The sequence below is a fragment of the Triturus cristatus genome, chromosome 8, assembly GCF_964204655.1.
Source record: "Triturus cristatus chromosome 8, aTriCri1.1, whole genome shotgun sequence".
NCBI lineage: Eukaryota > Metazoa > Chordata > Amphibia > Caudata > Salamandridae > Triturus > Triturus cristatus.
Window position 1 is genome coordinate 396,400,673 of NC_140591.1, and position 26,570 is coordinate 396,427,242.

Here is a 26,570-nt window from a genome sequence, read left to right on the forward strand (position 1 = left end):
TATAATGTGTCCTGAAAACATATGTAGGGTTAGTGGCTATTTCAGTTAGAGATAACGGGGAAGCCATGTTATGGTGATAGAGAAAGTGTTAAGCCTGAGCAGTATTGCCATTAGTTTATAAGGTGGATCTGAGGTGAAAAAATAATTGTCCCCTGCATACATTACAGTGTAGTGATCAGTAGAACTGAACAGGTTCTTTTTAACCTGTGTCACTAGAGTGAGGCCTACAGGTTCACTCATTTTAAAGTTCAGCTGCTGTGTGCCTAGCTCAACCCTTCCCCTACATTGGATTGGTGTACAGTGCTCCGCAGCACTTTAGTAGTGTATATGCGCTGAGTGTATGTGTGCCTGGGAAGGGTACAATCCAAGGATAATGCAGTACTGGGCAGTTCATGCATGTTGAATGCATGTGTTGGGTGTATATGTGTCTGTGATGGGTACTGTTAGAAATTGGGTCTCTATCTGGCAGATGTATGCACCCTGTCAAAGTAGGGTCCACAATCCTAGTCAGAGTAAGTTAGAGACACACTAAAGGGTAACCTATGCTCACCCTCTGGTAGCTTGTCACAGAGCAGTCAGGCTTATCTAAAGAGGCAGAGTACAACACACACACACACACACACACACACACACACTAATACAATGAATACACCACAAAAATACTCCACGCAGATTTAGACAAATAGAGAATATCTTAATGAGAAAATCAAGACCAAAATAAGAAACATCCAAGATGTAGAACAGGAGTTATGAATTTTTGAAGAATGAACCAAAAATAGTGCTTAGAAGTCTATGGTGCTAAGGGAGCTACTTAAGGTTGTGCTAGATCAGGATAAATCCAAAGTTCAGGCCGACCGCGGTGGAGAACAGGCTGGCTACAGGACTCAGCAGGTCCCGCTGACAAAGTGCCTTGAATGGAGCAAGCGTCGACGTCGGTTAGCGCAGAGTTGTCATTGGGTGAACGTTGATGGTTCTGGACAACAGAAATCACCTTTCAAGGGCCCAGGACTGGATTGGCACTACTTGGCAGGGCAGGACTCACAGATGGCAGAGTGCAGGTGCTGTTGCAGAGTTGAAGGAAGTCTTTGATGGCCCTGAAACTTCAGAACAGGGGGCAAACAAGCAAGCCTTTGGAGTCCCTCTGAGTTCAAGAGAGATGGGGCCAGTCCTTGTCCTCAGCAGGGCAGAGATCAGCAGGCTGCAGGGTAGCTCAGCAAAGCAGAAAGCATTTCCTTCAGAGCAGCAGTCAGGCAAAGTGGCAATCCTTGTGACACAGAAGTCTTTACTCCTGGCACTTCTTCACAGGTCTATTAGCGACCTATCTTGGTAGAGTCAGAGCCCCAGTACATTTACACAAATGTGCCTTTGAAGTGGGGGTGACTTCAAAGCAAGTCCTTGAAGTGCACAAGTCCCTCTTTCATCCCAGCTCTAGCTCCAGACAATCAGTAGGGGTTAATCAGCCCTTTGTATGGGACACACAACACTGCCTATTCCGGTGTAAGTGGCAGTTCCCCTCCCCTCTTCCTTCCCAGAAAGAGCTATCAGAATGTAGATGAATGCACATGTGTTCTCTGTCATACCCACCCTCCTTGTGTTTATGACTGTCTAGAAGGAATGCACAAAGTGTAGCTGTCACCCATCCCAGACGTGTTTTGGAGACAGGCTGCAAGTCACAAAGAGCAGTAAGAGCAGAGAAATGCCCACTTTATCAAAGGAGCTCTGTCAGTTTAGAATACCCAGGAGAGGGCACAGTGGAGACTCAAGTAATCGGGGCCTGAACCATTTTTCAGGCCAGATACCGAGAGGAAGGGGGAACAGAGGGAATCGAGAGAGACCATGGAACCAGTACCCTAGACCACTGGCTGATGGTGGAGAAACTGGTGAAATTTAAAGCTCTGTGCTATATGTTTAAAATTAAAACAGGTGTGGCCCACATTATCTTCAGGATCTGGTTAAGCGTTACCAGCCCTCCCGTCCCCTGCGCTCCGCCCAGCTGACCAGGTTTGCTGTCCCAAAAGTCAGACGTATTCGTATGAGAGGCAGGTCTTTTTTTCTTATTTAGGACTGACCCTATGGAATTCTTTATCTGCTTACCTGCAAGAGGAAACCGTGCGTGGTGCCTTCTGAAAGGGTTTTAAGACTTGGCTATTCTAACTTCTGATTATAACCCTATCACTTATTTATTTCCCCTCCCTACCAGCGTGGCGCCGGTAAACCCTTGGGGTAGCTGCGCGCCCTACAAATTTAATTTAGTAATAATAATAACTACCCCTCTTGTTACCTCCAGTAAGTCCCACACAGTGGGATTGCTAAGAGTTATTCTTCCCTAGCTCTATGGTTCCACTGGCAATCCATACAACATTGACATTGATAAATTAGTTAACTGATTCAAGGTACTTGTACAATGCGGGTGATCTTCCGCATCACAGCCCTGCCACGCCTTCCGACACGCCCACGCCTAGCCACGATGACGCAACACCACTTCACTGCTACATCTATGTCTTCCCACTCGAAAGACCCGTGCACTGTCAATTTCCCACCGTAGGCGATTCTCTGATCTGGAGTGCACCTTGTCCGGTCGTACTTTGCTATCCTTAAGTACAGGTGAGGAACCATTGCTAAATTTCTTTTTTCAGATAATGGCCCAATATATTACTATAGCTCTAATGACCCCTTCTCTTATTTAGAAGGGAATATCACGGAAGGTTGAACAAAAAAAACCTTGCCTTTATCAAAAGCATCTGGCTGCTTTGTCTCCCAGATACCAGTGAGGATGATTGTTTATCTCGCTAATTCCTCCTTCCTTTATAGGTTCAATTGTCCTTACACCGTTTTTTATGTTTCACTTCCCCAGGATATCTTTGGGTGTTTTCATACACCTTCCAGCTGGGCATGAACAAGGGACAGCATCACTGCCCCTTCTTGTATTAAGCATACACCAGTCTGAACATTTCCTGATAAGCATCCCTGCACCTTGTTGCCATTGCAAATTACCTTGCGTTCCCTTTATTTATTTAGAAAGTTTTATATAGCGCAAACTTGACCGCCAAGGGTATCAGAGCGCTTTACGGTTTATGCATCAAGAAGGGTACAAGCAAACAAAACAGAGTCTACAGAGCGAAAAATTCACAGTCTTATAATGTCCGACATTCTCGTGAGCCAGGCAGCTGGGCCACAAATCAACAGCTAAGGCCCCAGAATCAAATGGAAAATCCAGACTGAGGCAAAAATTTCTTCATCAGGAGCCCTTTGACTTCTTTTTTGACGAGGACCATGGAAGGGTTCACTCTGACTTCGGGGGGGAAGGGAGTTCCAGATCCTCTGAGCCATCCCTGCCCCCCACACATAGTATATTCATACCACTGACTTTTCCCTAGATATCTCACTGGACCCCTACTTTGGCCGACCCCAGTGGTCCATTATTATGGAACTAGACCATCTTCAATAATAGGACCAGTACATATTCTTGTATCTTAATTTAAATACTCCCAACACCTTGTGCCCAAATCATTAATTTTGCATATCTCCTCAGTTTCCCCAGGTTCATTTTAGTCCGGATGAGACCCTTGTATCTGGTAGAGGGTCGAAACGCCATTGACACCAACAAAGACAGACTTTATTTATGCATTTATTATAAACTGGGATCCTACCCTTTGTGTTTAAGAAGATCTAATACAATTGGCTGTCTTATAAAATAATAACTAATATACCATGTATGCTCACTTGTAGTGTTACTTTTGCTTTCTTTATGGTTTTGTTTTTTCTTTTCACTTAGGGTTATTGCAAAGCATCTCTTCACCACTCCTCAGACTGTTTGATTTTTGTATCATGATTTTGCTATTTCTAAAGAAATAAATTTTGATTCAGCTGAATCAAGTATCATTTTAAGGTTAATTCCAAACAGAATGTTATCTGTCCAAATTATTACTGTTATTATTACGTCTGGACAGGATTTCCTGCATTTACACATTGAGTGTTTTTTTTAAATGAGTTCCATGTGAACACTTGTCCCAAGTTCTTCACTTTCTAAAAGTGTAAAGAGGATTTATCATTACCATTCCAAAGATACAAAACAGGATGCAGCTGTTCCTTTCTAATCAGGAATTACATCTTAAAAGTGTTTAAGGAATTCCCAATGTTAGCCTATGAGACGAGTAGGCCTTAAAGTAGTGAAAAACAAATGTACCTGTTTGTCACTACCAGGACATGCAAAACTTAAAAGTACATGTCCTACGTGTTAATTACACCTCACCCTGCCTTAGAACTACCTAGGGTCTACCTTAGGGGTGACTTGTGTGTAATAAAAGGGGAGTTTAAGGCTTGGCATGTGGTTTTAAATGCCAAGTCGAAGTGGCAGGAAAGTGCACACACAGGCCTTGCAATTGCATGCCTGAAACAGGTTTGAAAGTCTACATGTGTGGATTGCACAACCAGTTCTGCAGGCCCATAGTAGCATTTAGAGTGCAGTCTCTGGGTATATGGTATACCACTTTACTTACAAGGGACTTATAAGTAAAACAAATATGCTAATTGGGTTTACACCAATGTCACTATGTTTAGGGGAGAAGCCCATACACTTTAGCACTGGATAGGAGTGGTAAAGTGCTCATAGTCCTATAGCCAACAAAGAGATACAGCAGAAAGTGGAGGTAAGCAGGCAAAAGGTTTGGGGGAAGACCACCCTAAGAATGACGGGTCTAGCAGGTATAGTAAATGAATTATGCAGTGCCGGGCAGTGCATGCATGTTAAATGTATGTGCTTGGGTGCATGTGTGCTTAGAAGTGGTAAAATACTTGAAGGATGTAGGACTGTGCACTGCATACGTGTTGAATGCATGTATCTTATGTATGTGTGCTTATAAGTGGTACAGTATATGGAAGTTGCAGTGCTGTGCAGTTGGTGCATGTTAAGTGTATGTGCCGGGTTTATGTTATGCCTATGAGTGGTACAGTAGATTGATGGTACAGTGCTGTGCAATGTGTTTATGCTGTATACATGCACTAGGTTTATGTGTGCCTGTGAATGGTACAATGCATAGAGGACCCTGGGTTCCACTTTGGGAGACCCAGGTCGGCATGGTAAAACGTGAGGGGAGGAGGTAGAGGAATCTTTGTGTATTGCTGCATTCCTGTAAGCTGGGTGGGACACACACTGGATAGTGGGAGAGCCAGGCTTCCACAATACACTTCAAAGGATGCTCTTTGATTCAGTGAAAGGTCACAAGGAAGGGGCTTGGGCACATCTCAGGAAGGAGATGGGACTGATAAGAGAATCATAAAAGAGGAGTGCTTGGGGCCTTGGGCTACCTTTTTGATGCACATATCACTCTAGCTGACATCCAGGTGTGAACTCTAGTCACTCCCATATTATGTTGACTTGTAAAGTTCACTAATTACCCATGAGGGTATCCAGGCATTTGAGCTTATGTTTCTGTGTGTGCTCCCTGTAGGGTTATTTAAAGAGCCAGGTCTTCAGCTTCTTGTGGAACTCAAGAAGTGAGGAGGAGGCTGTGATATGTTGTGGGAGTGTGTTCTATGTTTTGGGTGTGATGTAGGATAATGAGCACCCTCCTGCTCTGCTTTTGTGAATGCAGGGGGTAAGTGAGAGTGTGGTTGAGCGTAGGTGTCTGACCGGTTGGTGGAAGTGGATACTGTTGTTCAGGTATGCTGGTCCAATGTTTTGCAGAGCTTTGTAGATGTGTTTGAGGAGGTTTAATTGGCTGCGTGTGTGAATAGTAAGCCAGTGAAGCTCTCGGAGGTGAGACTTGAGTGCAGTGTGGAAGGTTGAGTACGAGTCTAGCAGCGGTATTTTGAATCATCTGAAGCCTGTGCAGGATCTGCTTGAATATTCCGGCGAAACGTGCTTGGCCATAGTCAAGTCTGCTTGTGATGAGTGCTTGCATACAGTTCATCTGGTGTTCTGTGGCAGCCACTTGAAGATTATTTTGCAGTATCCGTAAGATGTGGAAGCAGGTGGTGCTCCTTGTGTCCCATGGGGAGATCTTGTTTATAAAGACCAGTACTTCTGTCTTGTCCAAGCTAAGCTCCAAGCAATTGGTTGTTATACAATCTGCTACCATGGTCATACAGTTGGCAAAGTTGGTTCTGGTGGTAGTTGTTTTTTCTGTCAGGGAGAGGATGAGTTGGGTGTCATTGGTGTACCAGATGATGTTGATTTCTTGGGATCCGATGATGTTGATGAGCATTGTTATGTAGACTTTGAACAGGGTCAGGCAGAGGGACAATATCTGAGAGACTCCGCATATCAGGTTCTTGGTTTCCTATGTGAAAGGTGGCAGACTGACTCTTTGGGTTCTTTCTGTGAGGAAGGAGCAGATGCAGTTGAGTGCCGGTCCTTGGATGCAGATCTCGTGGAGTCTTCTAATGAGTGTGTGGTGGGAGACTGTGTTGAATGCTGTGGAGAGGTCAAGCAAAATGAAGGCCGCTATTTCTCCTCGGTCCACAGTGGTCTGGATAGCGTCAGTAGTTGTGATGAGTGCTGTGGTTCTTTCTGAATCCTGATTAGGTATTGTCCAGTCGGTGGCGTAGTTCAAGGTGGCTAATGAATTGCTTGGTGGTGACCTTCTATATCACTTTGGCTGGGTAGGGGATCAGGGAGATGGGTCAGAAGTTGCTCAGTTGGATTGGGCCGGCCAATGGTTTCTTATGGAAGGCGCTAACTGCTGTATGCTTACAGTCTTTTGGGAAGGTGGCAGAGGTGATGGAAGTGTTGATGAAGTGGGTGAAGGCTGATAGGTAATGCACAGAGGTTGTAGATTTGGGGGGGCATGGGTCTGATGGGGGGCCCCTGAGTGGATGGTCCGCATGATAGTCATTGTTTCTTCACTGGTGAGTGTTTTCCATCTGGTCATTTTCTTGCTAGCTGTTTACAGTGTTTTTTGGAGTCCTGAAGGTCAGTGTACTTTCTGGCATGCTTGTAGGCACTTCTATGCTTGTTGGGTTTGATGGCTGCGAGGGAGTCTGCGCAGTTCTTAATCCAATTGTTGAAGTTGACTATGTCCTCATTGAGGTTGTTCATAGAGTTGGGTTGATCTGGGCTGAGGACGTTGAGCCAATTAGCTTCTTAGATTTGCCCCAGCTGTGGCTGAGTTGGCTGGTGTTGGTGGGTGCATTGTTTTGTGGTGTGTTGATGGAGAAGTGTATTGTAGAGTGGTCAGTCCATGTGAGGGGTGATGGTGAGCAGTCCCTGATGCTGTCGCTGGTGGTGCTGAGCCAAAACAAAGTCACGTGTGTTGGTTCAGTGATGATATGGTTAGTGCAATGTTGTTCAGGCTTTCAAGGAGGGTTGTGGAGCAGGAGTTGGTTCTGCTTTCTAAGTGGAAGTTGAGGTCACCGAAGAGTATGAAGGCTGTGGAGTCCCATGGCCTGTGTTGTGGGGCTCTCAGATTTGGAGTCACCCCATCTGTGACAGACTGTTTCCAAGCGGGCAGAGGAGTGGGTACTTCAAAAGAAGCGGGCTCCCAACATAAACTATAAAGACTCAGACTCCAAATCACATTTGGTGTCTAGAAATGGATTATAGGGAGTTTGAGACCCCAAAAATTGTCATGTACTGTGTGAAGAGTGGAAACTCTGCAAGACTTCTGAATGTAACCAGGACTAGAACCAAGGCCTGCTAGTCTCCCTAATAGGTGAGGGGACATCAGTCAGAGAATCCAAGATCACCTACAACGGAGCACCAATACCAGTGTGCCCTGTGAGGAAGAGGAGAGCGTTGGAGGTTGCAAAAGTCCAGAGGGGCATCCTGTCGAGTGGACTCCTGTTGTGAGGAAATGGCTGCTGCACTAATCGGGTCTTGGACGTGTGCAGGATGAAGTCTGCCACCCCTGTATGCCATGGGAGGGTCGCTGTGAAGTCAGCCATGGTGAATGCTGTGCAGTCGCCCAGAAGCCCATGTGTAGCTGAGGCTTGGCAACTCCGTAAGCAAGGAGGGGATGCCGCGTCATACATTTTGCTGAACACTGTGCCTATCAGGCTGGAGCCTGTGAGTAACTAATGATCTGCAACCCTGTGTGCCTGTAAGGGCTGTCGTACAGGCACCTGCTGTGCCGAGTGGGTCGTTGCCCTTGTACAATAGAGACATGGTGACTCCGTATGCCAGAGGGGGGTCACTAGAACTAGGCAGAAGTGGGTACTGACCCAGACCATCGTGGGAGGAGTGAGGCCCCCTTGGGAGCTCCCACGCATCTACCCCCTGGATGAGAGATCAGCACCAGGAACTTCTCACCATCTTCCTTCTCATTGTGGGAGAGACCAAAAGACTTAGCTGCAACAAGGAGCCACAAGAAACCTCCAGTCGCCACAGGAGTGCGACCACATGTGAGGAGATTGGAGATCAGTGAGTGCAGCATGCCTGAGCCGCATGCTATCACCTCACCTAGATCAGCCACTGCCACTCCAGCGCCCGCAGAGGGGACGTGCTCAGGAACTCCGGACCCTTCAGCCCTTCAGCCCTTCAGGTGCAGGTAAAACTGAATTTGGTCTAGTCGGCCTTGGGGGCACTTGGTGACTAGATAGCACATCAGAGCTGGAACACTTCTGACTCTTGAGTCTTGGATTGCTTGTAGGGCATACCCTGGATATTGCCAATAGTGAATGAGGAATAACCTTGATCTCTAAAGCGAGGAGGAAGTCAGAGATGGAACTCCCAACACTAGCGCCCCAACCTCAGAGGGGGTCGTGTAGTTGTTGGTGAATGTCATATTTTTCCTTTCTGTTAGTAAGCTGTAGAAATAAAATACTTCTCTTTTTTCATATAAGTGACTGTTTGGCTGGCCAGTGATTTATTTCTGCTGTCTCCCTATTGAGTTGCGAGCCAGTATTCACTACCCTGTATCCACCACCCCACTCACCCCCAACCCCCTGACCTGATGGAACCTTGGGCTGCTCAACAATGTTACTGCTGAGTGTCAGGTGCAGAAGGTGTACTTGGCCCAGTTGCTCAGGATCTGTAATTGGTATGGCCCTAGGACTTCAGCAGTAGAGAGTCTCACCCAGTACAGCTGGGCCTAGTAGCCCCTGCGTATCCTGTAGCCCTCTGAAAGGGGCTCTGACACATGACCATCTAACTGGCTCATGAGAAGTGTTTGGAATTGGTGAGTTGGGGCATGAGTAGGAGATTCCTCACTAGAAGTTACAGAAAATCTTTTAAGCAGCACAATATGCATCCAAGTAAACACGTTCCTGGTGCTGCATAAAAGAATATAGGTGGACCAGCGTCACTAGGAGTCCAGGCACCCTCCTTTGCAAGAAGCAGTGCAAGCCAGGGAAAAAAAGCAAGGGGTAGGTCGAAGACAAGATCTTGATACAAGGAAAACAAAAACAAATGCAAAACATAGTACAAATAAATACGGGCAAATAAAAGATACAAAACTACCCAGTACACAAATTCCATGTTAATGAGAGGAAAAGCACCACGTCCTGCCCCTGACATGCACAGGGCCGTAGCTAGAGCTTTTGACGCCTAGGGAGATCCCTTAGTTTGCTACCCAGTGCCAGTAAGGGGGGGATGGCTGGTAAAGACAACATTGGTGGTGGGGGGGGGGGGTGCTTACCAAAAGCCCCCTCACCCCCCCCACTGGACGCTCCTCTTAACAGCAATTCAGTGCTAAATTTGAGCCAGTGATTGCCGCTGCTCAGCACATATTTATGGGATTCCACCATATGATGGTGCTGTGTGTCTTGGGCCCTGGCACTTAATTTTTTACAAATCAACCGCTGGCCAGCACAGGCGTTTTGGAAGATGGCGTGAGTGGAAGCGCGAGGCTCCATGGGAAGCTGGGGAAGAGACCACCCTGCCTTCCTAAGGATGCGAAGCAAAGACAAGTGTTTGCATTCCTAAGGATACGAGGCATCCTCCCTTGCCCTCTGAGGTCTCCTTTGGAAACGCGCCTCCTCTGAAGTATTTACTCATTCTTCCAGGATGGACGCTGGCCCCTTCCAGAGCAGGGCCCCTCAGGCAGTGTTCCTCTAGTCAGCCTGGCCTCTCGGTGCAGGCGGAAGGGTGTGCTAACAAGCTGTTCCTTCCGGTCCTCCTGCAATGCTTGGCCTTTCCCTCTGCTCATTTTACATTATTTATTTTGTCTGCCCAACCCGTATATTCATAACCTTTGATTTCCAAGAACTGCAAGGGGGGTCTGTGGAATCGAGGTGGGGTGACTAAAGCCCCCCTAACTTTATTTAGTAAATGCCTGGATTTATGCAAGGTAACCCCATTTCAACTATTTTACTGACATTTCAGGTGTTTGACTTCTGAATGTCTGCTCGGGGTTGTGTAGTTAGTGGTATACTGATGTCTTCAGTACTGCACTTACTGTAGTTTTTTGACAGCATTAAAAACCGGTTTTCCAAGAACTGTTTTCCACATCTGCGCTGTGAAAGGTAAAAGGTGCCCTTTTGGTTTCGCGTTCTTGGAAATAGAAAGCCAGGGTGTTCTCGGAAGCACAGGCGCTGCTAAGTAGATGTCATCGTGAATTGCTTGCGCTTTCTCTGTCAAAGATGTATAGTTATGAGGCTCATATGTTTCCGTATATCATGTCGTGCGTTCGGTTGTACAGTCCGTTGCATTTCTTTCTGCACAGAGCTCGAGAATCACAGAAGGGGGAAGTTTGTCAGAGGAATAATATAACTTTCAGACGATTTAATTCTTTTTCTACAGGCTCAAGTCAAATCAAGCCTGTGCCTCGGCCATCATACAATCTTGCACTAGAAGAATCACTACAGAGATTTAAAGGAAGGACATTAATTTCCCTCCTCGTTCTCGTGAATAATACACAACTTCTTCCGATGTATTGAAAATTGTGCTCATAAATACGTTTATGAAAGTATTCAACACGAAAGTGGTCCCTGGGGGTATTTAAGATGCCGCGGGCTACAGAAGCCGTGATAATAATGGACACTTCTTTAAAGGGATTGCTGTTCTCTCTGTCCCAATCAGGTGTGATCACTATATAGCAGATCGAGATGTACGTCAAGAGCATCCATAGCTCGGCAAACAAAGCTTAGAACCCCAATGCATTGTATACAACTTTGGAGTAACTGAAGAGTCTGGATATGCAAACATGCCCACCCCTATGCGACGTGGTGCACGGGCCGGCCACCAGAATTTAGCATCACTTCTCATGTGACATTAGTGGCTCTGGAGTTAAAACTTCTCAGTCTGGGATATGAACCCTGGTACATTCATAGAAGAGATGCAACTGAAATAAATGTCACACTGTTCGATTGAGCTTTGCAGCGAATCAGAAGCTGGGATGTCCTCGGCAGAATGGATCATAGCGAGTGACTGTCCAAGTCGGTGGTGTAAATTTGTCTGTGAAAAACAGGTAACTTAAATCCCCTGAGATTCGGGGACATTTCGAAAGTTTTACATTTTGATGATTTAAGACACCATTTAGTTTGGTGGAAGGGTTACTACTCCATCACAAACAATGCGGACATCCTGTCGACCTTATTAACAGTGCTTTATATCCCATGGCACTTGCAATAAGGTGGATGGGATATCCGCCAAACTCTAAATTAGGTTGAAGTTCTTCGTAGTGAAAAGCCTTCAGATGCAGTAGAAGGAAGGATTATTAACCAGAGCAAAGGGGGCAGAGCTGCAGCTGCAGGAACTATCAGTATAGGTTTGCAACACTGCCTGCACTGACTATGCACTATCAATTTCTTTTGGACTTTCATTGTGGCATGAAGATAATCATTCAACTAACAAAACATTTGCATACATTAACCACATGAAAAAGGTGGTGAGGGGAGGATAGGATGGACATGAATTGAAGGAAGCTGATTATAGGGAAGGGATAGGTAAAACATTGAACCTTCTAGCTGTTGCCAAGAGAGAGTAGCTGTGGACATATATACGTATAGACATTCCAGCTTTGGCTTTCAGAGGGCAGAGGGCAGTACGAAAGGAATGTTGAAGGGTTTATGGGGAGGAATAGGACCTGATGAGCAAAGGTGGACAAGGGAAGTGTTAAGTCTAATTGGTCGCACACTGCTCCACCTACCAAGCGTGTTACCCCAATGAAAAATGGTCCCTGAGGTCAGCGTCGGCGAGTACGCCTATGCCCGTGTAATGCATGCAAGTATGAGTAGCGTTAGCCATCCCTGGACACGTGTTTCGAGGTAGTTGCCTCTCGTCAGCAGGGAGTAGGAAAGTGTGTAGGGTTGCTGTGTAAGCTGCTAAAATCGTTATCAGGTCTAGTACCTCTCATAGCGCGCAGGTGCGTAACCATGAGCCCGTCGGCTCCAACGGCTCAAGGGAGCCTGAAATAAAGTTAAGTCTAATTGGTCGCATACTGCTCCACCTACCAAGCGTGTTACCCCAATGAAAAATGGTCCCTGAGGTCAGCGTCGGCGAGTACGCCTATGCCCGTGTAATGCATGCAAGTATGAGTAGCGTTAGCCATCCCTGGACACGTGTTTCGAGGTAGTTGCCTCTCGTCAGCAGGGAGTAGGAAAGTGTGTAGGGTTGCTGTGTAAGCTGCTAAAATCGTTATCAGGTCTAGTACCTCTCGTAGCGCGCAGGTGCGTAACCATGAGCCCGTCGGCTCCAACGGCTCAAGGGAGCCTGAAATAAAGTTAAGTCTAATTGGTCGCACACTGCTCCACCTACCAAGCGTGTTACCCCAATGAAAAATGGTCCCTGAGGTCAGCGTCGGCGAGTACGCCTATGCCCGTGTAATGCATGCAAGTATGAGTAGCGTTAGCCATCCCTGGACACCTGTTTCGAGGTAGTTGCCTCTCGTCAGCAGGGAGTAGGAAAGTGTGTAGGGTTGCTGTGTAAGCTGCTAAAATCGTTATCAGGTCTAGTACCTCTCGTAGCGCGCAGGTGCGTAACCATGAGCCCGTCGGCTCCAACGGCGCAAGGGAGCCTGAAATAAAGTTAAGTCTAATTGGTCGCACACTGCTCCACCTACCAAGCGTGTTACCCCAATGAAAAATGGTCCCTGAGGTCAGCGTCGGCGAGTACGCCTATGCCCGTGTAATGCATGCAAGTATGAGTAGTGTTAGCCATCCCTGGACACGTGTTTCGAGGTAGTTGCCTCTCGTCAGCAGGGAGTAGGAAAGTGTGTAGGGTTGCTGTGTAAGCTGCTAAAATCGTTATCAGGTCTAGTACCTCTCGTAGCGCGCAGGTGCGTAACCAGGAGCCCGTCGGCTCCAACGGCTCAAGGGAGCCTGAAATAAAGTTAAGTCTAATTGGTCGCACACTGCTCCACCTACCAAGCGTGTTACCCCAATGAAAAATGGTCCCTGAGGTCAGCGTCGGCGAGTACGCCTATGCCCGTGTAATGCATGCAAGTATGAGTAGCGTTAGCCATCCCTGGACACGTGTTTCGAGGTAGTTGCCTCTCGTCAGCAGGGAGTAGGAAAGTGTGTAGGGTTGCTGTGTAAGCTGCTAAAATCGTTATCAGGTCTAGTACCTCTCGTAGCGCGCAGGTGCGTAACCATGAGCCCGTCGGCTCCAACGGCTCAAGGGAGCCTGAAATAAAGTTAAGTCTAATTGGTCGCACACTGCTCCACCTACCAAGCGTGTTACCCCAATGAAAAATGGTCCCTGAGGTCAGCGTCGGCGAGTACGCCTATGCCCGTGTAATGCATGCATGCAGGGAAGTGTATCGATGTCTCAGTTAGTCATTAGCCTGGCCTGGTCTCCTTTTCGAGACCGCAGGGACAGGAAGGGGTCGCTTGTTGACCTATCATTAAGTACTTTGAAGTTTAATACCATGCTTTGTTTAGTTCTGACACCCTTAGCCATTTCCCTGACACTTGTAATGTGACTAACCTGGTAAAGTTCAATAACTAACTTCAGGTTTCAGGCAAGATTAATGCGTTTAGCTTTTTGTAGGATATTTGGTAGGTAACTGTAACCACACCTTGTGCTGATGCAGCAGTCTCCTTTGATCATACACTGTCCTGCCCTGACTTGTGATTTAGCCCTATTAATAGTATATTATACAATGGATCTTTGGGTTCCATTCCCATAGCTATGAATACCTTTATGAGAACCTGCTTCCTTGCGCAGTTTGTTTATTCTTTCTCTGACATTCTCCAACCTGTGAACGCCTCTTTACCACAGGACATATTAAGTGTGCATTTTCCTGCGTGTGGCTTTAATCTAGGATACTTCCATCTTTTCATTCTGTAGAGAACCCCGTGGACCCAGTAGTGCATTATTTCACAGTTGCTTACTCCATTGCACCATTTAAGTTCTGTTGTGATTAAAATACTTTCCTTTGTTATAAAAATAAAAGCAATGGGCCGGACATTAATAAAATAATCTGTTGTGTGAATTGCTATATCTATTGTGTTAATGCTTAAGTTTTGAGTCCCTATCCCCGCATTATACCTCAATGATTTCCTTGCACTGCCCATGCTTGGTACCCTGAGAGTCAAGTGAGGAATGTGTGTGCTTGGCCATTGTAGGACAGGTGAGCCGTTGTAGGACGGGCACCACGGCACCTCTGCCAGATGACCTAAATCAACATGGTTGTGGCCCAGTACGCCCTGTCTACCCTGTGGCCCCCTGAATGGTGTCTGACAGTTGGCAGCAAGCTGTGTAGAATCTATTGGTTGCAGTTCAGACTTTCAGCAGTAGAACAATACGTTCAGCTTGTTCACAACATTATCTGTACGTAAGAAGGACGGGTATAAGAATGGTGGTACTAGAACTTGCCACTCTGTCCCTAGATCAGTTAAGGGATCTGTGTTTAGCGAGTGGTTAAAGGGTTCCCATGGACAATGGTAGTGAGTTCATTGCGAGTTACATTAAAGGCCAGTTACAGTTTGGGAAAATGGGTGGTAGGGAAGACACTGTGCTGGACTTCGTTGAGGATACCCTCATAGAAACCCGGGGAGTGCTGTCATTTCAGGCACTCCCAGCCCCTTAGCATTATTGTTTCCGCCCAAATGCACCGTGTGTTCCCTAATCTTTTTCTATGGTTTCCCAGAGACAGTGTCCAACACCAAAATCTAGGGTACCATTGTCACTGACTCTGGAAGCAATTCTCTTGGGTGAGTTAAGCCTAGCATAAGCTCTAAAGTTACAATTGTCTGTTTTGAAAGTGAAGGCTGAGGAAGATAAGCAGGCTAGAGAGTTTCAGAGGGAGAAGTTTAGGTTAGCTTGCCATGAACAACAGGAAAGGAAGCAGGAGACATAGATGTTAGGGGCCCAGAAAAAAGGAAAACAGACCATGAGGAGAGGGAGAAGGAAAAGGAAAGACAATAAAAGGAAACGAATTGGCGAGAGAAAGGTTAGTCACGGAGAAGGCAAGACTCCAGATTTAGGCTGAGAAAGCTACTTCTGGGAAAGGTGATTCAGACTCCAACTCTACAGGGTTCCTTGCCCAGCTTCCAAAAGAGCTTTTATACATGTGTATCTGGGAGGAAACAAGGTTTTAGAATGGTTCAAAGCAGGGTCTTCAACCTTTTTTTATAGTGAGAGCTACTTCCGATCACTGAAAAACGTATTGAACTCTTGTCCAACATAAGTATTCAAAAAGGGTACCCAACTTAAACACCGCCACTGGAATGCCGACGTTTTACTCCAGTGAGCATACATACAGTAATATTAATATCATAATAACTTTAGCACAAAAGGGTTACCCATGGGGTCAAAAAGGAAAAGTTTTGCATATTTACTTTTGTTTATGAATCACTTCTATGACTTGAGTGTCTCCTTGGGGCTCGTGGTCTCATTGTCATTCAGTACATATAATGATAATGCTTTCATTTTGAGAGCCAGGGCCCAAAACACTTTCACTATCTTGCTAATTATCCTGAGGTCCGTTGCATGTTGTCCACAAATAAGCAAATCACAATATTATTTTTTAGCATATAGGTTGTATCCTTAACTAGGACAATTGTCTTCAATCCATTTTTAAAGGCACCTGCAGACTTGATAATTGCGTACAAGTAAACATATCTTTCCATTCACTCACCAACCTGTACCTGTCAGGCAGTCATGCTACAGAAGTAATGCATGCAGAGATTTTCTATAAAAGCTAAATGACCCTAGAGAAAGGGAAGAAAGTAGAAATAAGTCACTTTAAAAGAGATGAAGAAAGAAGAGAAAGGGAAAAAGTAAGAAAAAAGAAACAAAGGCAAAAATTCACAGAAAGAGAAAAACAAGGAGAAAAGAAAGAGTTGGATGGATGGGGGAAGAAAAAAGAAGGTGGGGTGAAGGTAACGGAATGAGGAAAGAAGGAAGAAAGAAAGTGGAGGGAAGAAGAGAATGAAAAGAAAGGAAAGAAGGGAAAAGAAGGAAGATGGAAAGGAAAAAGCAAAAAAGGTTATGAAGAAAAAAATAAAAGAAGGAAGAAGAGGAAGGAAGCAAAAGAAAAGGAAATAAACAGATGACAGAAAAGGAAAGGAGCAGAAAAAAGTTAGAAAGCAAAGAAAAAGCAGAGCAATAGAAAGACATTCAGAAGGAAAAAGAAAGTAATGTAACATGCGCAAAAATAAATAAAATCATAAAAAACTAAGAAAGGGAGTACGATTGAAAGAAAAAGTTGAAATAGAAATAGGGAATAAAAAGATAACTAGGACAGAAGCAGAAAAAAGGAAGAACAAATGAAAGAAAATAAATGAAGGAAGTAAGCAAAAGAAATACCAGAGAAACAGAAAAGAGACTATCAAGAAAACTAAATGAGAGAAGTAGAGGAAGAAAGGGGAAGAAGAAAGAAAAATTGGAAATAAATAGCCAAAAGGAGACACATGAAGAAAAGAAAAAAGAGAAAACAAAGAAAGAAGGAAAGCAATAGAGAAAGAATGACATAAGATAGAGAAAAAGAAAGAAGGACAGAACGCAAGAAATGGGAGAACATTTGGAACAAGATGGAAAGAAGGACAAGATAGCAAAAAGATTGAATGGAAGAAGAAAGAGTGAAGGAAGGGAATCGAGAAAGAAAGAAAATGTTCTGAAACTGCTGAATCTTCTCAAACAAGCTGATAGGCATTTTTATACAAGCTACTCCAAGGCAGGCTGTGAGCTGCTGGTAGTTCTCAATCAACCTGTTGGAGACCCCTTGTTTAAAGGTCTTGAGATCGCATGTAGAATGCTAGCTTTGAGTGATGTGGCTATGGGCAGCTGCACTCTTGACTCTTTTGGTTTTGAAAGGAGCAGTGCTCATTAGGAGAATGCTGATCAAATGTACTATGAGTAAATGATGATTAGATGGCTTGGTGTTAATTAAGCTCAGTACTTTGTACTTTCACAGAATCAGAAAGGAAAAGAGAGAGGATGACGTTCCCTTCAATACTTGGGTCCGTGTTGTGTTTCATGAGTGGATGACTGGAATAAGCAGGTGAGGGGGCCGAATTACAGGATTTTCTGCCCCTTAACCAACTGATAGTAATGGAGAGAGACTCAAAGAAGAGTACTCTGTCCTCTTTGGCCATACCTGTCATATGTGAAAATGAAGGAGCCACAAACATGTGTAGTTTGGCTTGCAAATGGTCAGCACAGGGCAAATAAAAGACTAGAGAAGCATGGTTCTAAACCAAAGAGGGAAATGAACACTCCTCAAACTGGTTCCAAACCAGTCAAACAGGCCAGAGCAGCTCCCATGGGTTCATGACCGGATACAATCGGGGATGATGGATTGCTTTACTGTAAACTGTTAAATCTGGATCCAGAAGCCAGCAGTATCCTAGTAGTTCTGTAGTTTATAGGACTTTCCTGTTAACACTGGCCCATAAAGTTCCTTCCACAGACGACTTGGACATTATCAAAAGTCCCACAGTAAATTTGACTCTTGGTTTTACTAGTCAGGCATACGCTGGGGCGTTGAGTGGTTCTGTAGAATATGTTCTATTTGCCAACTGAACACTAAGTCAGAAGGTAAGACTAAGGCATCGCTAGTGCCTCTGCCTGTAGTAGATGTGCAGTTTGAGTGGATGAGAAGTGACATTCTTAGTAGTAGTTACCAAAACCTTTGTTCAGGATAGACTTGGCTTTAGTAACTGTTCCTCTCTTAGTTAGCTAAAATCATGCTGAACAAATTGAAGCATAATCTGAATACAGTAGCTCACTAGAGCTTCGGACTGAGCAAATTTGAGAATGTGATCCATAAACTTCACTAGTTGCCGATTTACAAAATAATCCATTTTGAGTTGACATGCATACAAATAATGCATGAAGAGATTTTTCTATAAAAGCTAAACGCCCTTAGAGAAAGGGAGGAAAGTAGAAACAATTCATTTTGAAAGAGATGAAGAAATAAGGGAAAGGAAAAAAGAAACAAAGACAAAAATGCAAAGAAAGAGAAAAACAAGGAGAAAAGAAAGAGTTGGATGGATGGGGGAAGAAAAAATAAGGGTTTCCTTTACTAATGGAAATGGTTCATGTGTGTTTTGCACCAAATATTTTCTAGATAACGTTCTCAAATAAGGATTTGGTAGCCTCTAAAGCTCTTCTGAATATTCCCAGGTTTATGTACAATTGATTGGCTAACTCTTCTTTGGGGACCATCACTGTTGAACCCAACTCTTGCCCTGAATCATAATCATTTGAAGTTTAGGAAACAGTTAAAGACCTGGCATTATTGTGTGAGTAGACCTCCAGTACCCTTATTATGATATATACTTCAAACCACATATTTGAAGGTCAAGGCAGTACAGAAGACCAATCTCTCGGTGGATTGTGTTCTGTATTAAAATCTGGTATGCATTGGCCAAGAACCACCTCCTGGAAGGTTTGCAAGCCAATTCCACTAGAGCTAAGTCTGCTACCACTGCGTTGGCACGCAAAGTGCTTGTTCTCGATATTTGTCAGGCTGCTATAATGGCATCACACCATACGTTCACTAAGTACTGCAATCTGGACAGTCCGGTCAGATGAGAAGGGCATTTTGCCCTCTATGTCCTGCAGGGCTTTTGGGCTTAAGACAGTTCACAGGCCCACCACCTGCGATACACTGCTTTGGTATCTATTCAAAAGGTGAGGAATCTGTGGTTAGAAGAATCAGAACAGGTTACTTACCTTGGGTAACACTCTTTCTGGTACAAATTCTGTCTAACTGCAGATTCCTCAGTGACATTACCATCCTCCCCATTCTGTGAACTGCACCCTGTTCCACCTAAAAAGGCTCCATGTTTAGAGATCTGCGCACCGGTTCACAACATTCTCTTGTTGAGCTCTGCTTCTGGGGGTGCGGACAGCCTAGAAAAGCAACGGATGTCAGCACATATGGATGGCATTTATATGCATTACTGCAGCAGATTTTTCAGATCCTGTCTGATTACAGGGAAATATTCAAAAGATGAGCAATCTGCAGTTATCTGGAGTATCCAGCAGAAAGATCATTATCCTTGGTAAGTAACTTGTTTGTTACAGCAGCACCATTGTTGGTTGTAGTGCAACATGTTCATTGCTAGTTTACAGCTAGTGCCACGTGACCTCTCTGTGGTGAACATCAACTGTTTATTAGTGGCTGTATAGGATAGAGACTGAGGAAGGCTAAATTACCACCAAATATGCCTTGAAAGTTCTGAATCTGTTTCTGGTTGCCCATGCTCCCATATCGGTCTAATTCAGTACTATTGTCTTTACCCCACGCGGATCAGAGAACTGACCCTTCAAGGACTCTGTTTGATTTGGGTCTTTGTCCCTGCAGACCTCTGGTGGATGAAAGGCATGCAGTCTGATTGGCTGTCTCGTGTGAGTGCACCATCAGTCTAGATCTCAGTCTGAATCGAGCTCCTGTGGCAATTTTGGAGACTTTTTCTCTTTGACAAGATCGCCCACCTTGATCCCCCTAATGGGTAAGAGAGGCTTCTTCAATCCGACGTTGCTCTTGACCTCAGGGCAGCTCATCTCTTTAGGGATTCCCCTAAGCTCCAGCTTTAATGTCATCTTTGAAACTGGCTCCTCTCAAAGGGCAGGGGTTTGGTACCAGTGCCCGATCTTTTTTGATGATGTGCCCAGTGCTGCCGGACCTGTGCCTGGTGCTGCAGGACCTTTTCTCATCCTTTATGGATTCTGGCACTGACTATGTTCAGATGGCAGTGTTCATCCAGGCTTTGCTGGCCCAGCTCCTGCCCCCAATGATTCGCTCTGGTGCTCCTTTGGCCCCAAGGAATGTCTGGGTCCATGGATGCTCCTCCGTTGGTTGTCTCTGCCCCCTCATCTATCGGCTTCAGACAGCTGTTCAGATCTATCCTGATCATGACATGTTTCACTCTGCCACTGAAGGACTTGACCCATTGGCTGGAGGCAGTTCAGGGCACTCACACAGTTCTCCAGATGTGTGCTGTTCCATCGGTCAAAATAGACCAAAACGTTAGGGTTGACCATGGTAAGGTGCTTAGAGATTTCTACTCCAGTGACCCAGACACTTCTGAGTCCTCTGCTGACTCCATAATGAGGTTGGGGTGACATTAAACAAATGTTTTGCACCTTCTCTTTCTCAGCATTGCAGGGGAGTTTCTATGGTGCCCATTTTACTGCTACTTTGTGGCACTCTCTGGCTGATTTTGAAAGGGAGCCAAGTGCTCTTCAGGGGGCATTTCCTCTTTTAATGAGACTATGTGAAGCTATGGACGTCTTGAATATTCCACTACCCAAGACCCAGTTTAAAACTAATTTATTGATGGAAATGTTCTAGTCTGGCCCTTCCTCCTCAGAGCCTTTGCTGCCCTTTAGTGAGGTGCTGATAGAATTCATTACGTTTATTTAGAATGGACAAACTGCTGACAGGCAGTCAGTGGTCAAATCGCAAATTGTCACCTGCTCCAGGTGATACTGATCTTCTAGTTTAGTCTGACACCTTCATTGTGAAAGAACGTTTTCTCATCAGGTGGTAAGGACCTCCAGTCTAGGAATGCTATATGCCTACTGAGTCGCTACTCCCATGCTCTTTGGGAAGTAACGAAGATGGTGGTCCTGCCTCTTCAAAATATGTGGGCACTACTTTGCTGAGGTGGCTAGTGATGGATTTGAAGCTTCTAAAAATCTCCTGAGGTTACACAATCTATGAGCTCCTCTTTCTCTACAACATACTGTTAGATTTGGTTCCTCTGGTGTCCTGAGGGCTGCCAAGACATACTTGTTAGACTTTTCCTTTGAGGGCTTCCATCTTTTTGAAGCAGGTGCTGAGCGAGGGCTGGGGAAGTCCAGATGGAGCACATTCCTTCTCAGTTTAGGCTGCTGACTTTTCATATGCATATGTTATGGCGAATGCCATTCAGGCTGCCAGTTGTTCAAGCATGAGGCATATAAAATACATTCTTCTGCTGGTCATGCACAGAGTGTCACACATTCTCTAGTTCTGAAGGGGACTGTTGTATCTTGGCATTCACTCAAACAGCTTCATGGGCCCTTATGCTAGAATTCATCTTCTTTTTGAGGTGTGGGTGTGAAGGGTATGCCTTCGGTCCTCCACAATAATGTTTGACCTTATTCCTCATATTTTTTGGTGACTCTGTCCCAGTTCTGGTGGGAGTTCCTGCTGTAGGTCAAGCCTGCTTAGTTTAAAATAAAGTGCCATGGTTCAGCTTGTTCTTTTGCTTGTTTCCCTTCCAGGCTTTGAGGATCTGAGCTCTTGATGTTACCCTGGTAATAGTGGTCACTATAATGGAAATATAATTTCTCTTATTTAGATATTTTTTTATAGTGTGAATTTGACCCTTGTGCATATCAGAGCACTTTAAAGATTTGCAGAGAGACGCACAGTGAACGTAATACAATCAATATCAATGTGTAGGTGTCAACCGGGGAAGGGAGGGAATGTCCATGGGATCCCTTTTTAGGATATAGCAGACTGCCGTTCTGGTGCCCTTGGATAGTTCTTCGTTTTTTAAGCCTATGACTGATTGGACAATTCCTCCTCTGAGTTTAGTGCTGTTCTTCAATCGCACCCATGGTATTCACTAATTTATCATTCCACATAGTGTGTCTGGCTATAGCGGGGAGGGGCTATTAATCATGCAAGTATACTGGTGCAGTCTGTGGCGTCCTGCTTGCCCATTCTGGTCACTATTCTGGCTTCCTAACCTCTTTCTGCCATGTAGTCACTGGAGACTTTTTGAGCCCTGCTTGGTTTTTCACTTTTGGGAACCTGGGCAGGTTTAGTTGATGACCGCTTCAGTTTGTTATGGTGAATTTATGCAGGGCGGAGTGAAGTCTTGCTCCCGGTTCTGCGGGTGCTTCGAAGACAGCCTCAGTTTTGTTCTGTTTCCTCTCATTCTCAGTTCATGCCTTCCGACTTGAGAACAGGCAACTTCAAAAGGATTTGATCCCTTGTGTCACACTCTTCACATTATGGAGGTATGTTGTATTAGTCCTTCAGAGTTTGATCCTTTCTTATTCTGAGTTTATCAGGTGCTGCTCCTGACTTCCATTTTGGCTGGTTCTTCTTGTTTCTTTGTTTTTGTCCGCTATTCGCCTTCCATCAGCAAAGGGGGCTGAGTTTGGGCTCCAATTGGACGTTTTGACAAGTGGATTGTTTCCGACTGGATGCCCTTCTGTTCTGTCCTTTGCAGATGCCAGCCCGTCACTGTCCTTGGAGGCCCATCTCCTATTGCTTCTATATCCTTGGATTCGCATAGTTTATGTTGATGTTTTCTGTATTTTGCTTTTCCTTTGGTCCTTCCCAGCCTCTGCCAAACTGTTGAGGTTCTAGCATTTTGCATCATTTTTCGTTGTTGCATGGGTTTCTTTTTTGTGACTCATGCTTAACTTTCTACTGGAATACTGTATGTTCTGCCCTTCGTTCGGCTGGTGCTTCTGCTTATTTTTGCCCTTGGATGGCTGAGACATTGATATGTTATGGATGATTGCTACCTTCAATTAGCAAGTTACACTCCTGGTGTCATTGCATGCCTGGAACTGGTAATTGAATTTTGATTGCTGATTTTTCCTCCCCTCCTTCTTTTGATTCTGGAGGGTTGGGGTTTACAACTTTCTGCTTTCTTTCCCTTTTGATGGCTATTGCTCCATCGTTGGTTTGCTGGCATTGACTTCTCGCCTTCCAGACTGTTCGTTCTCAAGTATTGGGCTTTACTGGATAGGCATCTCTTTTTTCTCCGTATTTCTCTGTTATGGTTATAAGCTAGTGCTCTGGGGTGTACAAGGGTTTCTCGGGTTAGACATCTACGTTATTTTGGTGTTGCTGCTCTTTTGGGTCCTTTCCATCTAGGCCTATTTTCAGCCGTCCACAAATATTTATTCATTTTTGGTACATCTTCAAGTATTACTTTCCATTCATGGTTGGCTAAGGATAATCTGCGGAGTCTGTCAGGTTGTATGTTGCCATTCCCTGACAAATGATGGCCTGATAACTGAAACCTCTTGTCCAGGATCCACATCCATGTTTGTGTACCCTCGGAGCAGAAGTCCTAGATCCTCTTGCCCATGCTTTGGAAACATAGTACGTTTTAGTGATATGTTTACGCAAGTATACCACTCTGGTCATCTCTTACTGAGAGCCGCAGTGTTCATCTGCCATTCTATTCAATGTATAGGAATACACTGACAGGTGGTTTATATATTTCGTTGACATAAAGGTTAAATACTAGTTACATGCATTTTACGCCTCTGGACTAGTTAATAAATTTCGCATCAAGAAATATCCCTCATTTCTGTTTCCCAGAATGCCATTTATAGTTGATTGTGATGCACATTCATATGTGATGTGCCTTTTATAGGATTATTTATGCTGCTGACAAATGTACTACTAAATCTTGATTGTTGTTTTATTTTCAGAGAGCAAATTATAAAGCAATCTACTCAGTTGGTATGCAGAGCTTACACAGAATTATATGCAGCGGTTATGAATCCAGCCAATGAGTATAAAGAGCCAGAAACCATTCTGCACAGGTCCCCTCATCAAGTGCAGACACTTCTATCATGAATGATAATTAAAACGTTATATGAATGACTTTTACCCAAAACTAAAACCGTATACGTTTATTTTGAAAACAAATAAAGAACTTCTTTGTTATAAAAACCATCAGTTTTGTGTGTGTATAAATTAAGCTGTGTGTATTTATTAGGTTTATACGAGATGTTTCATTATAATGCCACATGTTACCCATGCACTTTTTCGATAGTCAGTTGTACATACGCGTTCACAAGTTCTGTTTGTTACAATCTTTTGGATAAGCGTGGTTAGGTTGCACATTTTATGTAGTCGGTTCCACTTATTATTAAGATTTTTACAGATGTTGATTCCTCCAATTTTTCAAGGCAATATTAGAAACGGTAAAGGTTTGGATAATAATGGTACCTACATTATATTTAACATTATATACAATGAGCAGTTATAGTTAGACCATATGTGGTATAAGACATGTGCATGTTGAAATGGTTTTCAGAATTTTCCTGAAAAGTAGTGAATTTGTTGAGCTGCAATGAATGGATTGATAACATTTTAGAGTCTGAGGCCCTGTATTCCTGTGTTTCTCCTCCCATATTTCTTACCTTTAGGAAGGTGACCTGTTTGACCCCTCTTAGTTTTTCCAATGGAAACCATCTTTTCCATGTACTTTAGACCATATTTTCAAAACGTATTGTTCTCGTCTGTGAACCAGTCGAGTTCATTTAAAGCACATTTGATAGGCTCTCTCAAGTTTAAGAGTACATCTGAAAATTACCTTTAGCAATGATCGTCCACAGTTCTGCGAGCGGTCATACCAGATAGCTGGCAGAAAGGCGCCATCTTCTCACCACTTCTCATTTTACACACTTCACATACTTAGGATCTGGAGCTGCCATGCTTCCCGGGGTCACCTTCCTGTGTTTTTTACAGGTATTATATGTTGTAATACCTGTAAAAAACATTTTGAGGGTATTTCCTTTAAGGGTTTTTCAGGGTTTAGGCTCTGTTTCAACTATAGCTGACAAATGTGTTTTACAAGGTACAATGTAAGGCTCATTTGGGGGTAAAGCCATGACTTTGAAGCAAGCACATGCAAATTGTGCACCCCAAGCCAGCCTAAGGGATGGATTGCTCTTCGTAGGAAACCTTTATGCTCTGCAAGTCACATAGCCACAAGTGGGTGTCCTTCCGTAGGGAATGTTACATGAACAAATGCCGATTTTCCACAGTTTTGATTGGAAGAAAATCATGATTTTGTTAAAGGCACTGAGGCTAATATGCATAATCCTTTATTGCTCCTCAAACACAGCAGCAACATTAAACTTAGAATTAGAACACAATAGAACCCTAGAACACTAAACATGCATATAACCCAAGAACTGTCAGCCATCTTCCTTCTTTTAACTGATGCGAATAAAACAAAGTCCCCTTAAATGAATCACGAAATCCACTCCATTGTCGCCAACGTCCACGAAAAACGAAACCCACATTGATATCCTTCTTCTTAACTTTGACCTAGACAAAAAAATAGCAAACAAAATAGGTCAAATGGGATGGGCATAAAGCGGAGGGATAATATTGGTCTCCGTGCCTTTAACAAGATCATGATTTTCTTCCCATTAAAACTGTGGAAAATCTGGATTTTGTGGCAAGGCCTGGAGGCCAATTTTATGCATGTTCAAAGTTCATCCAAAACTCTCTGCAAAGGCTCGAGTGCTGGTCAACGGGGCCCTGTCCCGTGCATTCACCATAGGACGAGGGACTCGGCAGGGCTGCCCGCTCTCGCCTCTCCTCTTCGCCCTGGCGATGGAGCCCCTGGCGGTGCTGGTTCGGTCGGACCCGGTTCTCCACGGATGGAGCTGGCTGGGCATGGTCCCAGATAAGATTGCTTTATATGCGGATGATGTCCTCCTTTATCTTTCGGAGCCGGCGGTCTCGGGGCCTCGGGTGCGCCGGACTCTTCGTCGGTTCGGGCAGGCATCTGGTCTCCGTCTGAACTCCGGGAAGTCTGTATTGGTTCCGCTGCATCCCTCGCGGGAATGTTTCGATTGGCAGTCGGACATTCCCATCCGGAGATTATCCTTTAAATACCTGGGGATCTGGGTCACCCTGCTCCCGGAACTTTGCTGGGCCCTTGATGTGGCCCCTGTGGTTAATAAGGCCAGATCCGACATGGCAAAATGGCAATCGCTCCCGTTGAACCCGCAGGGGAGAATCGCTCTTTATAAAATGATGATCCTACCTAGGTTTTTATACATGCTGCAAAACACGCCCTGCTCTTTTTCCCGCCCTAGGTTTCGGGAGTTGGACAAGACCGCGACTAGATTTCTCTGGGGACGAGGTAGGCCGCCGTTGGCCTTAGACCGCTGCCGGGTTCCCTCTTATGATGGCGGCCTGAGTATGACAAATCTCTACCTGTACTATCTGGGGACGCGGTTGCTGGTGATCCACGACTGGTTCTCGGGAGGCTGGGATGATCCGGCCTATAGACTGGAGGTGCGGCTTACTGGGTTCCCCTCCATTCAGGGCATGCTCTATGGTGCGGCGATCCCTCGGTCTCTACCGGGGGTCGTGCGGGCCCCCTTTCTGGCATGGCGGGCTGCCTTGCGGCATACCCGCTGGTCTAAGGTGCTGACCTTGGTGACGCCGCTCTGGCATGGCGCCTGGCTGCGGGAGGTATCGGAGCTTGACAGCTTCCGGGTCTGGGATCTTCTGGGGATCTCCTGCTTGGGA

The 26,570-nt window shown here is 44.9% G+C and overlaps 1 protein-coding gene across 1 annotated transcript in view; it reads left to right on the top strand.

The window, feature by feature from the left end:
- Window positions 1-23,966, top strand: part of COG6 (component of oligomeric golgi complex 6) — a 472,069-nt gene extending 448,103 nt beyond the window's left edge. Inside the window, exon 19 of the mRNA XM_085621768.1 lies at window positions 23,723-23,966. Within this exon, the coding sequence (XP_085477894.1) occupies window positions 23,723-23,870 (148 nt within the window). The 3' untranslated portion in view covers window positions 23,871-23,966. The remainder of the gene's footprint in view (window positions 1-23,722) is intronic.
- Window positions 23,967-26,570: the final 2,604 nt, after the last annotated feature.